The sequence below is a fragment of the Photinus pyralis genome, unplaced genomic scaffold (genome assembly GCF_008802855.1).
Source record: "Photinus pyralis isolate 1611_PpyrPB1 unplaced genomic scaffold, Ppyr1.3 Ppyr1.4_LG5, whole genome shotgun sequence".
Lineage (NCBI taxonomy): Eukaryota > Metazoa > Arthropoda > Insecta > Coleoptera > Lampyridae > Photinus > Photinus pyralis.
Window position 1 is genome coordinate 38,754,292 of NW_022170596.1, and position 16,911 is coordinate 38,771,202.

Here is a 16,911-nt window from a genome sequence, read left to right on the forward strand (position 1 = left end):
TTATTCACATTGTGTAAATTTTGGGTCATTTAACACAAATATTGTTTTAAAAAATTACATAGGTAATTACCTACAAATAAAGGAGCAATCAGTTATATGCATGAATCGAGCGCGATCGTAGGGTACGTCGTAGTCGTAAATTTGCATCAAAAGCAAAGAAAAAGCAGGTTTTAAATTTTAATAACGATGCTAATACCAATAACTGATGAAACTTAAAGGTGTGTCTCGGTATTAAAATTAATAAAAACTTAACTAACGACAACGTTAACGATGTTATCAGTTGATTAGATTAGATAGAATTGCTATGGTTTACCATCCATATTTCAGGGATCATTTGCAAACGTCAAAGGTTGCGTAATTTAATATTTATTCAGGAAATAAACATACCGAATATCTCCCGTGCTAAAAATAGCCTGACTAAATTTTGTCGTTGTTTATTAAATTGTTTCGGTAAAAAGATATACTCTCAAAACCACCCAAAATGTTTATGTTACAGAAAAGAAGTCAAAAGCAACTGAATACATATCCTGGAAGGTTTTCAATAGGTACCCAGCTTTTTTTTCCTTGTAATCAATGAGGTCCCTAGAGCTATTCGCGTGTAATCAGGCGAGGGTAACCCTTATTGGAATTTGGATTTGATTGTTTTTGTTGTGCTAAGGTGTACTCCGGAAGCACTTCCCGAAATTCCACGGAAACCAGGAGAAACTGAATTAAGACAGAAGGTAATGGGGAAAAAGCTAGTACTATACAAGTAGATAACAGTAAATAATGGTATACATACGTGTACTTTGGCGAATCTTTTTCTTAAATCATTCACAGAAGTGTCATGGGCAGACGTAGATAATTCTTCAGGAGAAACACATTTCTCGCCGTCTTCAAAGCCGTTCTGCAAAGGTATAACAGTTGCCTGAGCGACACATATCTTAACCTCTTCAATCTCATTGTGGAATTTGCCAAAAACTTTCTTAGAAGCTAAATTTGGGTAGGATCTGGACAATTGTCCTAGCCTATCTTTAACTAGGTGTTGTTGTTTGAGATCACCAATTTCAGAGTCGTGAGTCGAATTTAAAGAAGATTCCGCTGAAGTTTTTATATCAGTTTCCGTTGAGAAATCGATACTAACTTCTTGAACTGAAAAGGATCTATTGTGATCTGCATAATCTAAGCTCTCAACCTCAAACGTCTGGTCGTTCAATGGCACATTAGAAATATTGGTATTTTGACAGAATACTTCGCAATTAGGCGCTATGGACATAGTGATGTCTCCATCGTCCGAGTCGGTAAGTGATCTGAGAAAGGTCCGCTTTCTGGATGTCATTGAGTTGTGATTTTCATCCACCATTTCCGAAGCGATCGTCACAAACTTGAGCCCTTCGGGACTCGAAGTGCGCTTTACGATTTCTTTGTGTAAATTTCCAACTTTTTCGTATACTTTACCACTTGTTAAATTATAAGTTCGCTCAATACTCAAATCGGAATCGCTCGATATTTCAAAAAGACTAGAGGGTGGCGCAGGAGATCCAATTTCGATTAGTGATTCTGAATCTGTGTTGTATGAGCTGTCTGCGTTGACGATCGCGGGTACAGCTGTAAAGATGAACCCAGACGATGCGGTTTCATTTGACGGTTTTTCTTGCTTCTCTGAACCCTGTTAAAATAACCAAATTACACACTACATGCCAAATTTTGATACGTTGAAGGATTTTACCATGGCAACAATAACAATGTAAATTAAGCGAGGCATTTTTGTTATAACCTTTGGTCTAAAACAAAGTAGCGAGTATTGTTAGTATTGCTTCTAATTGTCTATACAATATTATAGTTAGCACACAAAAACTATTTACACATTTAACTTACCTAATTTTGTATTAGATTTTTCGCTGTAGTACTTAGACTAAATTAAAGAACAAAAAAAATTGTAAATATTTACTAGTTCAATATTAACAATACTCTCCTCTCTATCTATTTAAACTCATAAGTTCATATGGCAATTGATCCATTCACAATTTTATGGACATGGTAACATAATTAGATAGGTAAGGGATAATACAATTCGCTTTCGGTTTGCATCTGTACTACAATAACGCATAGGTCAATCTAAGTGGTGCATCTACACATTGAAATTGTTTCTAATCATAATGCGGATCTACTGGCTAATATATAAAATATAAAACAGTGGACGCATTATTTTTACATGCTGCATATATTTTTTTTATGTTCGTCAGGTGATAAAAATATGCCCCCAAATTTTGGTCTGGATTAATGGCAAACTTGTATAGATCTGTTACATGTTTATCATTGATGTACAAATACAACTCCAAATCTTCGATTTATTCAAATTTTGCAACAATTCGAAATGTTGCGAAGAGTTTGAAGATTTGGTTTAATGCTGATCCCCAATAACCTAGAAATATAAATTCCATCATCAAAAATCTGTTATAAATTGGAAAAGAAATTGGTATCCATAAACGCTTCTTTTCATTTCCTTCACTTTCCAAAACAGGTGAAAGCATCTTTTAGCGGAAACTGCATTTTATGATGAAAGCACCATGTTAATAATATTACACGCCCATAGAATCAATTTCACCCTCAGTAGTCAGAACCAAAGGTCCCTTATGATTGAAAATGGCGACCATTGCGTAATATAGTTTATTTTATAGCAGATGTTAAATAGACATTTTAATAGGGTTGAATGAGTAGGCTTAGTCTCTCTTTAACAAGAAAAAGTAGATAAAGATGATCACTTTAACGGAAAGGGTAGATAAAGCGATTGTGCATTCTAATGACATTTGTCATTTTTATTAAAAATCGGACGCGTAGTATGAAATAAAATGAAGTTCAGAGCATAAAACAATATTCTTTCCATGTAAACGACAGGAGAAGCTATCTGATATCCAATTTAAATACAAAATTTTCCAAAATGTTATTATTAGGGTATATTTGGCTTCTGCTATAAAATAAAGTTTTGTATTGATGTATTTAAAACATCCTTTTATCGTCTTGGGAAGGAAGATTGTGAACAATCAACAAATTTTCAGAAGAGTTTGAACGAAAAGAACAAGTTTAAAAGGTATGGTGAGTCTCAAGAAGAAGAAAACATCAAAATATTTTAATAATCCCAAAAATTAGCACGAGATTGATCGATACAGTCCGTAGATTGTGAAAAAAATACATTAATTGGAAGAAAAGGAAGAAGGTGAACAATTACAAGAATATACCTGTATGAGGAATTGGCAAATATGAAAAATGGAAAAACAACAGAATCGGCAGAAATTCAAGGAAATGATAGATTTTAAATGATTCTAAACAGAAGGAATCTAAACAATGTAATACAGATTCAAAGAATGTAAATAACCTAAAAGATTAAAAGCATTTGCAGAATGTAATGTATCCGTAGCAAGTATTTCACGAGACCGAACAATGAGCAATATATATACTGTCTATAATTGCCAGAAGTGAATTTTTAATTGTGGCATGGTAAAATCAAATTTCTGGAAATTATTAGTTCTGCTTAAATAACCTGCAGATAGTAAAGGCTGGATGACTATAGCTTACGTTACACCCATTTGAGGCTTCAGTCGTCCGCTATTATATGCAAGTTTTTTTTATTCTGGTAGTCATTACATTTTCATGAAGGAGTAGTGAACATTTTTCTCAGTTTAAACTTGTCTACTCTTTACCGCATAAATCCCAATTTGACTCTACAAAAGTTTGGCACTTGCTGAGCTGCCAATCTAGTAGGGTTGTCACCTCGAAGTTTCAACCAATCAAGGAGCAAATTTTCATGTAATTTTTAGTACCATATCGTACACGTAAGGAAACTCTACAAGAAGGAACAATATAAGAAAATGCACCTCCGAAGAAGGGATTGGAATCCAGAATTCGATTCCCCGCTGATTTAAAGTATAGGTACCAGAGCCAATGTTAATCATATTCTAAATGAATGAATCGGAGGAAAGCAAAAATTCAAATTTCAACTTTAAAACTCCATCCCCAATGACTACGAAGTTTCATAGATGCAACACTCTTAGTAACACACAAATTTGACAAAAATGTAACCGATCGACCCTTGCACGATGCCCTTAACTTTCTAAATCTATAATCATAATCACAACGACTAAAATTTACAGAGTATTATAACGATCGGGAAAATTCAGTAATGGATTTTTCACAAAGTGTTTACTGCAATTTTTTGCAGAGAACAGCCTTCGATTCATACTACAATAAACGTACTCTTGTTCCAAATGTGAGAGCACTTTCTTCAAACTTACCGCATCAGCGTGATTAACATCTTTCGCGTTTCTTGCGCCTGCTGCCTTTGCCGCTTCTTTAATGTAATAATCTCTGCCGAACCTACAACACAAAAATCAAACTGAATTCAAAACGTGCACCACTTGCCGAATGTGTTTATTTTTAGTACGATCTTCATTTAAAACGGATATTAACGTTTTCTCCTTCATTGGTATTAGCTTATACAGTTAAATTACGATGTGCTTTGCCGCAATATTTACTTTATTGTAGCTAATCTTACATTTCTAATTGTTTCAGTGCAGTATCGCGTAATTGTAGATAAGATATTAGTTTATCATTTACGATTCTATTGAAAAACCGGCTCCTGGATGAAGTAATGGGAAGAAAATTTTAGGTTCACTTTGCTCATTGACTATACACTCTTATTTTTAGTCTTCGAGTTTGTTTAAACATGAACATTGCACTCTGCTTCCCCTTCAAGTAAATATCTTTGGGTGTATTTATCTGGCTCTTGATGTAGAATTCTCTAAAGATAATGTTTGTATAACAAAAGTACCTACGCAATGTTCACTTTCATTATCGAAAAAATCAATCTTTGGACATGTATCAAACTTAGATTTCGGCGTGACGTATTTTCTAAATCAGACTTTTACAGAAGACCCAAGTAGGTATCTAAAACAGTACAGTTGAGCATACAAAAGGTAAGCCCTATGTGACTAGTTTGTAAACCAATTTCCAACAAATTCTTTATTCTCTATCACATGTCAACGCATGAGAGAGAAAGAGTTGGTTGGTAACAATTTGTAGTGCTCATAGTGCATATCAAAATACACAATTGGTACCATTCATTGTAAAAATACAAACATTTACAAATAGCTATACCAAGTTCCTATTCGGTTGTATAGGTTAGAATACTAAAAGTGTAGGTTCCTAAGGCAGGAGGGCATAAGTAAAGTTAGGAATCGTTATGAGAAAATATTTATACCTTCCCCATATACTCTTTAATATTATCGAAGAATTAAAGAAATATGATCCGGCTTCTGCCTCGTACACCGGATAATTTTTCTTTAATTTTGTAAGTCTTGTTTAGTTTGTGCTTTACTTTGGGGTTGGTTTTTGTGACACCGTTTCACGTTACCATTCCGACGAAGCCTTCTGCCTCGTACACCGGATCTTTGGACCATTATAACTTTCCAAATTTGATTGTCTTAGTTAAATTTAACCTCTTTGTCATAACTAGTTCTTGTAAGTATTTTGTTTTATTGCTTGATTTTACTCTACGATTTCAGTTACCTGATGATGACATCGTTATGTCTAAACATTTAGTAAATGTTAAATTTTGATAATATTAAAGAATATATGGGGAAGGTATACCTAAATATTTTCTCATAACGATTACCATTCGCCCTCATTTTGTGCATTCAACAGATAACAGATAAATGTAAATTTTTGACGTATGGGCTCAATCAGCTAATAGTTATTTACATATCAGTACGGTAAATTAAGGTTTAAGTTAACAAGTGAGATGTTCAATGCCGAGAAATTTCGAAACGAGTAACGCAAACTGATTTAACACACAAATATAATGTAAAACATTTTAATTCCTGCTACTCTATTTTCTGTTAAAATACCATAAAATTTGTAGGTTTTAATAAATTCTACAACATTTGGAAACATCTCTAAGTTTTTTTTTATACTTCTGTTCCATAGTTCTAATTTTCTACAAAATGCATGTATTTTATCACTAGTATCGAATAAATGTGCGTTTGATCCCTAAGAGTTGGAGATTCAAGATATTTAATTGTTCAAGTATGTTATTAACCAAATAATTCAGCCACAATACGAAAATTCTCGGCTTCCTATCACTTTTCTTCTTCTAAAAAAAACTGTGATTTCAGCTCTTAGTTCATACACACGTTGTAATTTGTATAAATCCTCCACGTGACAACTATCTCGCTTCACAATAAAAAAATAAAGACTAATGTACCGCACCCATGTATTTACAAAGTGATAAAAACGTCGCGATTTTAGTGGCCTCATTTTTATATAATTTACTTCTGTTAACACTTTAACAATCGTTACCAAATATTTTGTCCAGGGCTCATTTTTTTCGAAGTCAAAGCTTGTCTGTAGGTCATACAATGCATCCAGCTACACTAAGGATAATTTTACTGCACAAGTGCTGGCACCCTCTATGCATATTCCAACGCAATTGGTCCAATTCAACTTTGATCGTTTACAGAATCATTTAATATAGCAAATAATGCAGTTGCATCTTCAACAACTTGACATGAAATTTTTCGAAAAGCTTCAGTTATATCACCACGTAAACTACTTACAATGAAGCCATTACGCTGGACGTCTTTAATCTACGATTTATGTTTTCTTCGGTATACGGATTGTTCTTCATTTCCACGGCATTATTCCATTTTTGTTTCTCCCGCTCGCTATAGGAACCTTCAAATGTAACCGTTTAGTGTGCTGAAAATGTGAAATTTAAATAGCACCTTCAAACTTTTTCCTTAATTCTTCATTAATTTCCACTGGTTCCGCTCCATCGATTAGTTCAGCAGTTTCTGTATGTATATCACCATTGCTTAAAATTTCTAAATTGTTTCTATCATTTACGCTATTTACATACGGATCATTCACGCTAAAAAAAGCAGTTTACTTTTTTTCGACAAATTTGCTCACTTACCTATTCACTGGTGTCGAACATTTTAGTATAGTTTTAGGTAACGTTGCATATTTTTCGGTGTATTCCGAATCCTGTTCTATATGGCTATCCAAAGAAGTATCTTCGAAATTTTCTAAAAGCAACATAACTTTTTTGAATCAAAAATAAAAATACCAACCAGAGTAATTAACGTTGGTATTAACAAATTCCCATATATTTGCATCGAGACTGCAGTCAGGTTGATAGGATGAAAATTGCTCTAGTATTCGATCTTTTTCTCCCGCAATGTCTACGTCGTCTGTAGTGCCATCAGATAAAACTTCATCTTCACTCTCAACCTTTGGGCACTTTAACCGTTCAGTCTCATCGCACTCCGATGCGGCATCTGATAAATCAGTAGTGTCATCCGCCTCCCGATCTCCAATTAGTACTTTTGCTACCACAGTTGGGTTTGGTACTAACATCGGTACGGGGATTGGCGAGGCTGATCCCGCAAACTGACGTCTTTGTAGTTTCCAATTTTCCTGCCATTCCTTGCGACTGTCTTCTTCATCTGACGATGAAGCCTCTTCTATACGGTGTTGAATCTGTAGACACTAATCATGTTAATCTCCAGTTTACCAAGGAAAAGCCTACCGTCAGCGACTTGTGATCCACGTATTTCGTTGAGCACGAACTGGAACCGCTTTGAACCCATTCCTCCATGCTAGATACAGACGTTGTATCCACATCCCCCGCTGCACTATTGCAATTTCTCCATTTGGCGTCCAATGTTTCTTCTCCGAAAAAGTACTCTCTATTGTTTCGAATAGATAAATTGGATCTTCGACTAGATACACTATTTGCTGATGACGTAGGTAATTCATCTTGGTAGTTTTCTATTACCTGTAAAAGTTCCCAAACTTTAAGAAATACTTATCACGTACCATTACATAAAAAATGGACAAACCTTATTTATCCAAAAGAAATCATAAAATGAAGTGACATTGCATGTGTACCTATACGAATCATACCTTATTAATAATTGCAGTAGCGAGGAGATCTTCATACGAGCGATTGATTTCATCGACTGGCGCTCCTGGCTGTTCATCCACTTTTTTTAGAATGGGCAAACTGATGGCGTCTTGAATAACTTTTTGGATAAGAAACTTGAGACTTGCGTGTGCGGAGCATGGCGACTCTCCAACTACTGGAAGATCTGTAAGAATTTAAACGAATGATGAGATACGAATGTCAATAATGACGGCCTAAATTAGTGCCTTACCCAAAATGACCTCAATTAGATAGTGCCAAGCGTAGACCACACAACAGAATATAATCCAAGTTGTGATCGAAACACTGCTGCTTATGGTAAATATCGTTAAAAGCATTTTTTCAAAGTAAAAAAGTGCCGAACCTAACCTTACCGCACAGGTAATCACTATTGAGTTTTAACGATTAAATTATCAACTATGACAAAGTACATTATTACTTTAATCACTGTTATCTTTCTGTACTTCACTCTACGTATTTACGTCTACAGACGTTCCTTATCTAAATTTTGTTACCAGTTAAACGTGCTTTTACCAAGGACGAATCGTAAAGTATAAGGAACTGTAATCGCATTAATCCAACAGATTTGCTACCAAAATATAAAAAGATAAACCTAAACTATGAAAACAAGTTCCTACACAACGATGTGCCAAATCGTTTATCAGAAAACTGGGTATTGAAGGAACTTGCTGAGCTTTAAGTCTCAAAACGGTTGTTTTAATATTCCTATGGAAAGCGTTTCACTTGACTTTAAAATTTAAATTATATTACTTCCTCCTAAAAATTCCATGGTTCGATGTATAAAATTCTTTTTGAACAACGTCCTTTTTCTCTCTTCGTTTTTGGTTCGTTTGGACCTTCCCACGCTATCTCAGATAAAAGGGGATATAATTCACTTTACTGTTAATTAGAACTTATTAGCTGAGTATTCATAAATTTAATTATTCGAGTACCTATATTATAAGAAATTACTCCACTTCCAAATTCGTGGGTCTTCGAAACAAATCTTTTTACTTCCCTTTGTAGGAGTTATAAAAACCACAAAAATTACAAGAGATTAGCTCAGACCGAATACATTTATTATAATCAAAGACTGAAATCAAACAAATTCTTACATTCCTCTATGTCTAAAAAGACAAAAATCTTCTAATTTCCAATTAAATTGAAGACTAATATCCCTGCTGACCAGAAAATTAAATATGTATTTGGAACATCTAGATGAAAATAACTTTTTTTCACTACTAGCGTCCGATGACATGATTATTAACCTTTTTGCCACTTGTAAAGTAGGCTTTCTCGGCATTTGTTCAAAGTGGTTAATAATTTTTTATTATTAACTAGTAGTCAATAATGAGAACTGTCACGCTGTCACTTTTAGGAAACACAACCCGAAATTTCGCTCAATGAACGTTTAGTTCTCTAAAACGAATAATTGCCGAGAAATTACATACCTAAAATTATCACATTTGTTCGAACGAAATTACTCTTTGAAAAATCTCAATGACAGAACAAAATACGGCCTGTTTGACTTGTACTTCCACGTACTTGATTGACATGTTAAATTAAGAAATAAACAATTCTGTCCAACCGTTAACTCTCTTATCAATATAATATGTTAATTTAGAGGATTTCAAGTGCTAGTAGTGAAAAAAATAGTATATATACCACGGTAGAGAAGTATTATTGCCTTCGCACCTTTCTCGGCGCAAGCGCCTCGAGATGTAATCTTGGTGCTCAGGCAATAATAGTGGACTTCTCTACCTTGATATATAATGTACTATTTTCAGCATAACGAAAATATACTAGCGCACTTAATTAGTTTGTCCTTAACCGCGTACGGTTGTTTTAATTGCCCTAAGGAAAGCGTTTTATTTAACGTTAACTTTTTCTTACTTCCCCTTAAATTTGCGTTTTTTTCTGCGCCGATAAAAATGGCACATTCGACTTAATTCACTTCAAATTTTTTTTCTTTAAGTTAAGTTAAATTTTACGTTCCATTAAAACCAAAATACCAGTAACCACCACTGGGTTTTTTTATGTACGAAGACCACAGACTTTAGCCCTTGAGGAATCCGGAAGATTTGATTTAGCGACGAAACTATGTGATTATTCCTTGGTATTTCCCGCGACCTCTTCCGTTTGTTCAAAACGTAACGAAGAAAAACTATTAATCTGAAGTGCACACTACGTATACATGCTTCAGAACCATCTGTCTCGAGACACTAACTAACTCCCTCTTAATTAATTACCGCTTGTTTCAACACGACTTATGGTAAAACATTCAACCATGTTTTTTAAACGCACCAATTGGAATCCCCGTAAAAGCACAGAAGAAAGACGTCCATTCGCATTAAAATTACGTTGACTTCTCACGATCCAGAGAATGATCTCATGCCTAATTCGCAGTTTTAATCAAATAGCCCTAGTTCATATAACTGAATATATGATCCAAAACCCCGAAACCTAGGCTCCAGACATGCGGAACCCATTAACAAAACAATGCTTTACAGAAATTAAACGACGCAGAAAGGACGGATTTCATTTCCACCATAGCTTAATAATACAATTCCTGAAGTCCTGAATTTTAGAATTTTTGCACAGTCTTTGACTTAGAATTTTAGAATCTGCTCACGACCTTTTTATGGTCATTATGATCTTTAAAACTTCTAATAGCACCCCAGAAAAGTGTAATTTCAAAAAGCTTTGGACGAAGAAATTAATTTCTCAAGTAAAAATAAAATGGGTTGTGTTGTGACTGAAGGTGACAATTATTATACAGTACCTACCTACATGGAACAAATCGAAGGCGTTACGACGAGTTTTCCATGGATTCCATGTGATTATTTCATTTTCCAATAAAATTTAACATATAATGACCTCTTTATTTGACGGTTTTAGATAAAAAAATTATTAGAATCTCCTAAACCTTCTCAGGTTCCCGTAAAAAAAATGTATGCCATGTCTTCCATTATATTAGCATCTGCATAAAGTGAAGATCCATCAATACAATCCCAGTATTTGTGGGAAAAGTTATTAGCTATTAATCTTCAAATCAACAATAATATTGAAACTTTCATAATTTCTATATAGTAATAATTATTATCCCATTACTACTATTTATGAGAACCATATAAATTAGAAATTATAATCTAAATGTAGCGATCAATTTCACTTAATTGTCAATTCGTCATTCTCACGAATGAATACCTGTAATAGGTACCCATACAAACGCATGTTATAATCGGAAAAAACAATTTGCACTAAAAGATTTTCTGTGTTAACTTAATCGAGAAATTTTAAAATCGGCAGAAGATATATGTCACTTGAATGATTGTATTTGCTCCTACCTGCTGTCAAGTACAACTATTCTCCATTTATTTATCACAACATTGCTATATTATATCCGATTCTTTATACAAAACGTCAATCAAAAATCTGCGGTACAAGTTGTCATTACATAATTCATGTTACTTTCGCATAATGTGCTCATTAACGATAAGGTGGGAAAAGTTTTCAAGGTGGCATTTACCTTTTTCCTAATCCATCAATTAACTACAACGACTCCAACTTCCATTTCCTGGTCGTTCTACCGCTATATGAGGTGTACAACAATGGTAATAGTTATAAATAACATATCAGCGTCTTTGAAAAGTTTTAATTCAACCATTATTGATTGAAGAATTATATTATTTAAAATATCTTAGATATTTTCAATTAAAAGGTCTAAGATATTGGAAATTAATGATATATCAAGTCAAATAGCTGGATTATACAGGGCCTTCCAAAAGTCCCCGCACGGAGATTTAAATTGCAAACGAAAGAAACTTTCCTACTGGGGAGTTCTTATAGGAGATGATAACCTCAAAATTTTAAATTGCAAGTCATTAAAAAATGTCTTTTGGGGATTCCTCTAGAAGACTAATAGGCTCTTGAGAACCACAGGAATTTTTTTGTCTGACTGACGTTTTTAAAGATCCCGTAATACACTTAGAGACCCTTGAAGCAAAGAGGATTTTAAACGATATTAAAATCTTATAAAGGTTTTTACCGTTTTCAGAAACCTTTAAGAGTCTTCGTGGGTCTCTAAAGCGTTTTTCAGAAACTCTAAGGGTTTTCTAGAGCTTTAAAGACATTTAATTGGTTTTGGGAGTCTTTAAAAACCTTTAATAAGAGGTTTCCCTTGAAGAACCCATCAACCGTAAAATTCTTCAATAGTGATTACTACTGTCAGTGGTTCCTCCTCGAAAGAAATGATGACAAGTAATGACTGGAAAGGTTTTTAGGGGTGAATGCATAACCGGAAATCCATAGAAGTTCTATTTTCTGGGGACCCCCGGTCACGTGCACTCCCTTTAACACATTCACATTTTTCAGTACTTGTCATCATCATTATTTTCGAGGGAAAATCATCGAAGCCCCTTTCCCCGGGTTTTGGTATGGAATGCTGCTCCACAAGAAAAGGATCGTCGATGGCTCGCTCTCGAAAATGATTACAATCATTATTGGTTTTGAACGTTTTGAAAGGAGAATGTACCAACGGGAGATCTCGGGTGTATAGAAAATCCCCCAAGTTGAAAAACGTATATATGGTTCCCTCTCCAAAATGATGATGACAAGTAATGAACACTGTCAATGTTATAACATTAAAAATCTTCTAATACATCAAATTTGTGAATATTTAGGATATTTTCCCTTATGGCACACATTTTTTGAGTTACTCAACGATTTAGAATAGAACTCTTCTAGAGAAATGCAGTTTATACCTGCGGAGAACGGATTCGAGTAACGGCAAATTATTAAGGTTCTTTAGGTGCCGATTGTTGCTACTTTTTTTGGAATATCAAGTGACTTTAAAAAGGATTCATATAAAATTAGCTCTTTAATTCACATATCACTGTAATGCCATTAAATCCAAAGATGATTTAACCAGGGACGAACTGACTAGTCGGGCGATTTCGGGTGTAAAATGTAGACTGATGGGCCGCTAAATGATCGATTTATTTAAAATTATTTTCTGTGTATAGAAACATTGGTCTGAAACAGTAATTACTGAAGTGATTCACTTGTTAATTAACAATTAAGCAGGAAGAATTATTAACTTTAACCAAAGAGTAATTATTAAGTATTCTTTGTTTTAACTGAAATTTGAAAATAGAAATAATGAATTCGTACGCACTTTATAACTTCGTAGACGAAAGTTATTTAAGATGCCCATTTATTTGTTTATTTGTTTAGCCAGATACCATACAGAATGCAGTATTCCAATTACATGGCACTGGGATGCTGTACTTAAGCTAAAACTACATAGTAATTACGATCTAATATGACTAATTAATTCATTCACGGAGATGTTAGATCCTCGATATTACTGATATGCGTAACGTGCCCTTTTTCGTATAAACCAGTTTTTAAACAAAACAGAATATAAAAAATAAAATAACAAAAAAAATTAATAATTTATGACGTGGGACATACACAGAATTCGGTTATAATACTAAAGAAATAAAGGCGAAAAATTTATGTTTATAGTATGCCTAATTGCTTTATGTTGTTCTTAAGGATTGGATATTTAACTTGTGAAGAGAGCGCTCGAGGGGCAGTTAAAAACCATTTATTGTAGAGTAAGGAAATAACTGACTTAACTAAAAGGAGTGCAATTTTGTTGTTGAATAAAATTCATCAATTCCAGTTAGAGGAATTTTGAAATATTTTTGACACAGTTTGAGTAGAAATGTGCAGTATCTAGGAAGTCTGAGTGTCGGAGAAGGTGAGTGGTATAATATAAGATGTCCCACTACAGTACCTAAATGCGTTGTGGTCATGAATGCTGGTGGTTTCAACTTGCAAAAATACCTGACCATTAATTATTTTACGGTAGATTAATTCATGACGGAGAATTAAATAAAAATGGCATAGTTATTTAGGAACTGCAAAGCTATAAGGATAATGTATACAGGCTTTCTCAGTAAATTTTGACCCCCACTTATTTTCTTTCATTTTTGAAACACAAAAGAAGTTTCAGATAAACTTTTTAGTCCGTATTCACTAAAGATGTAGTAATTAATTCAATTTAATATACAGGGAATGCCCAATAAAATACATTTTAATATATTTAATGGGACATCCTGTAAATTTTTATAGTTTTGAGTAGCAAATGTATAATATATTGTATAACATTAGTTTCATTCTTCAATTACTTTTTACACTATTAAGGGTATTATATACCCGCCAATCCAATCCAAGAAAATTGTTCGGTAAATATTTTGCCCCGGGCCGCTTAAGGGTTGCCAGTCCGCTTCTGGCATTTAACTTTGAACAACAATCGAAGTTAGATTCTGTTATTATTACTCTGTTAGTATAGTATCAACAAACTCCCGGTCAAAATCTTGGAAGTGGGTGGGCCAAGGATGATCAAACAATTGGCTAATCCAAAAACATACATGGATGAACTTATAAAGAATTAATTTTCTAAATCCGCAACATACAGAACTTCGATTTTGGCACATCCCGTCAGGAAACACGTATACTTGAAAATTTGAAACCAGCACACATGATTAATGTACAATGTTAGGCCATTTTGGAGTTCCCATCAACTAGAGTACTTCGAAATGCACGACGTTCATATTATGCAAGGAAAAACCACGATCGATAGAAAATTTAACAAAGACGTCAGCTGAATTCCGTAAAGAAAGCATAATTATTTTATTGTACCTACTTTTCTAATCAAGGCAATAAATTTTTGAAAGTGTATTTTTATTGCGAATTTTATGGTTTAATTAGGTAAGCAAGTTAAATAATACTGATAACAAAACAGCGTCAAACCAAAAAATGTTACCAAAAATTATTCCCGAAACCACAAATTCGCGCTACTAATAATATAACACTTCACTCGTCACGTACGGATAATTAATTTCGTCCCGATTTATGTAATCCATTTGAATTGCGCGCGTATGTACCTATCGGATGTTGTTGACGGACTGAACCAAGAAATTGTTAAGATACTACGGGGTCAAGGTAGATACTCCTTACTACATAGACAAGGTTATGAATTAAATATCGGAATCAATACCATAAATACCGTAATTGTAAGCGCGTTGCTAATAAAAGTTTATCTCACATGTAAAAACAATAAGGATAGCCTAGATTTTGATTAATTAGAAATTGTAATTAGTCACAGACTTGATTTAAATTAATTAAATTAAAAGTCTTCTTACTATACTGTGGATTAGCATAGCATCAATCTTTAGACATTTAAATGACTGGTCTTCTTTGCCTAAGGTATCATTACATCAAAATAAGTAGTTATTAACTCAAAGTGCTTAATCAATAAAGAAAGTCGATTAATCGTCCCGTTTTTGGATTCCAAAATAGCAACGTTTAACACGCGAGAGAAGGCCAATTACACACCCAAAGTTTTCTATAATTGGAATTGTCTTCCATTTTTAAGAGAAATTTATAAAAATAAGCCATAGGACATTTAGGTGACTAAGGATTTAGTGGTAGCCATGTTGGAGTAAAAGATCACACAATATTATGAAGTAAAAGAATACTGCAGTGTCGCTTACTACAAAGAAGCAAACAAAAGCAGAACAAGGGTGTGCTGAATGGATCGGGAAATGTATATGCTCTAAGATCCTATACGTTGTTCCCCCCAATCCAAGAAACGAAACAACATTAAAATATTATTTTTGTGCTCGATATTGTCATGATGGGTATAACATTTTTAATCTGGTCTATACAGGGTGGAAATTTTGTCTGGAACACTGCATATATCTTCCAAACAATGTTTTTAAAGAAGCTTTTTATTCTATCCAAAATTATAAAAAGGTGGCTACCAATCTGCGTTCTTTAAATTTATGGTCAGTGGTGTACTTCTAGATGATCAAGGGGGGGCTATTTTTTTTATAGCAACCACTGTGCTTTATTACATATTCTTAAAGTGCGCACCTTTTATGCTTCTATATCGTAAAATTCTTGTGCTAATTTGTATGTAAATCCTCGTGATTGTTTTAGCTTAGGATTAAAACTTCATCCCAAGAAGCGGTACTAAAATTTTCTTCCTAATTGTGCTCATTTGTGTCCGATTTGGACGACCAAGTTTTGTGCCTCAAGATTAACGGAGATACGAAATTAGCCTGGGAACAAGTTTTTCGATCGACCCTAAACTAGGAATCTAAATAGTACTCGTTTTGTGCAGATTCATACCCCTATTCCCACGATTTGTGCCTCAATATTATAGAATTTTTAGTCGGGGGTACATCAGCATGCTATGAATGTAGAATTCCAATTGGCGCTAAATTTGACATGCGAAGAACGTAACATACAAATAAGAAATGTGATTTATAGAGGGAACCAAAGCAGACAAATGGGCGTTTGGAAACTACGCTCACTGTGGTTCCGAAATTTTGCCTTTTTTCTTTTAATTTGTAAACCGAGGTTCGATCAAAGAATAGTTACTCTTTGGTTCGATGTAGGTGCGTAGAAAATAATAAATTTTGACTTGGATAGATAATCTACAATACCGATAGCTATATATAATTAAAACAAACTAAAAACTGTCTTGCTTGTGTTTATAACGCTTTGCGGAAATTAATGGTTTAAATTTATAAGTTTTTTCCACTTGGTTTTAAATACAAAAGTGATACAAAAATTAAAATTAAAAAATAGTACAAATTAAATCTTTGAAAAAACTAATAATATTAATTAATTCTACAGTAGATGTTCGAAATGCATTAACCCTCGCAATAGCACTACCACGCTTTTTTGTTTCATTTTAGACCAAGGGTGGCAAAAAATGGAATTCTTAGTTTTTTGTAGTTTTTTTCGTATTTTATCGTAGTAAAGAACTTAATAAAGTAGAGTGAAACCGCAAATAGACATCAAACAAGTTTATTTATTGCTTTTTGTGCTCCACAAAGGAAAAATAGGAGAAAAGCATAAAGATTGTTAAC

At 33.8% G+C, this 16,911-nt stretch overlaps 1 protein-coding gene across 9 annotated transcripts in view; it reads right to left on the reverse strand.

Moving 5' to 3' along the window:
- LOC116171966 overlaps positions 1 to 16,911 on the reverse strand; it is a 47,480-nt gene that overhangs the window by 1,399 nt on the left and 29,170 nt on the right. For 4 of the 9 annotated variants that reach the window (XM_031489028.1, XM_031489027.1, XM_031489029.1 and 1 more), the window contains 8 exons: positions 7,942 to 8,126; positions 7,565 to 7,813; positions 7,107 to 7,515; positions 6,950 to 7,061; positions 6,759 to 6,904; positions 6,591 to 6,708; positions 4,272 to 4,353; positions 782 to 1,648 (listed from right to left, as the gene is read on the reverse strand). In XM_031489028.1, the coding sequence (XP_031344888.1) occupies positions 782 to 1,648; positions 4,272 to 4,353; positions 6,591 to 6,708; positions 6,759 to 6,904; positions 6,950 to 7,061; positions 7,107 to 7,515; positions 7,565 to 7,813; positions 7,942 to 8,126 (2,168 nt within the window). Of the gene's footprint in view, positions 1 to 781; positions 1,649 to 4,271; positions 4,354 to 6,590; positions 6,709 to 6,758; positions 6,905 to 6,949; positions 7,062 to 7,106; positions 7,516 to 7,564; positions 7,814 to 7,941; positions 8,127 to 8,192; positions 9,152 to 14,795; positions 14,986 to 16,911 lie in introns of those variants that run through there. The other 5 variants (XM_031489035.1, XM_031489034.1, XM_031489033.1 and 2 more) reach the window with 5 other exon arrangements.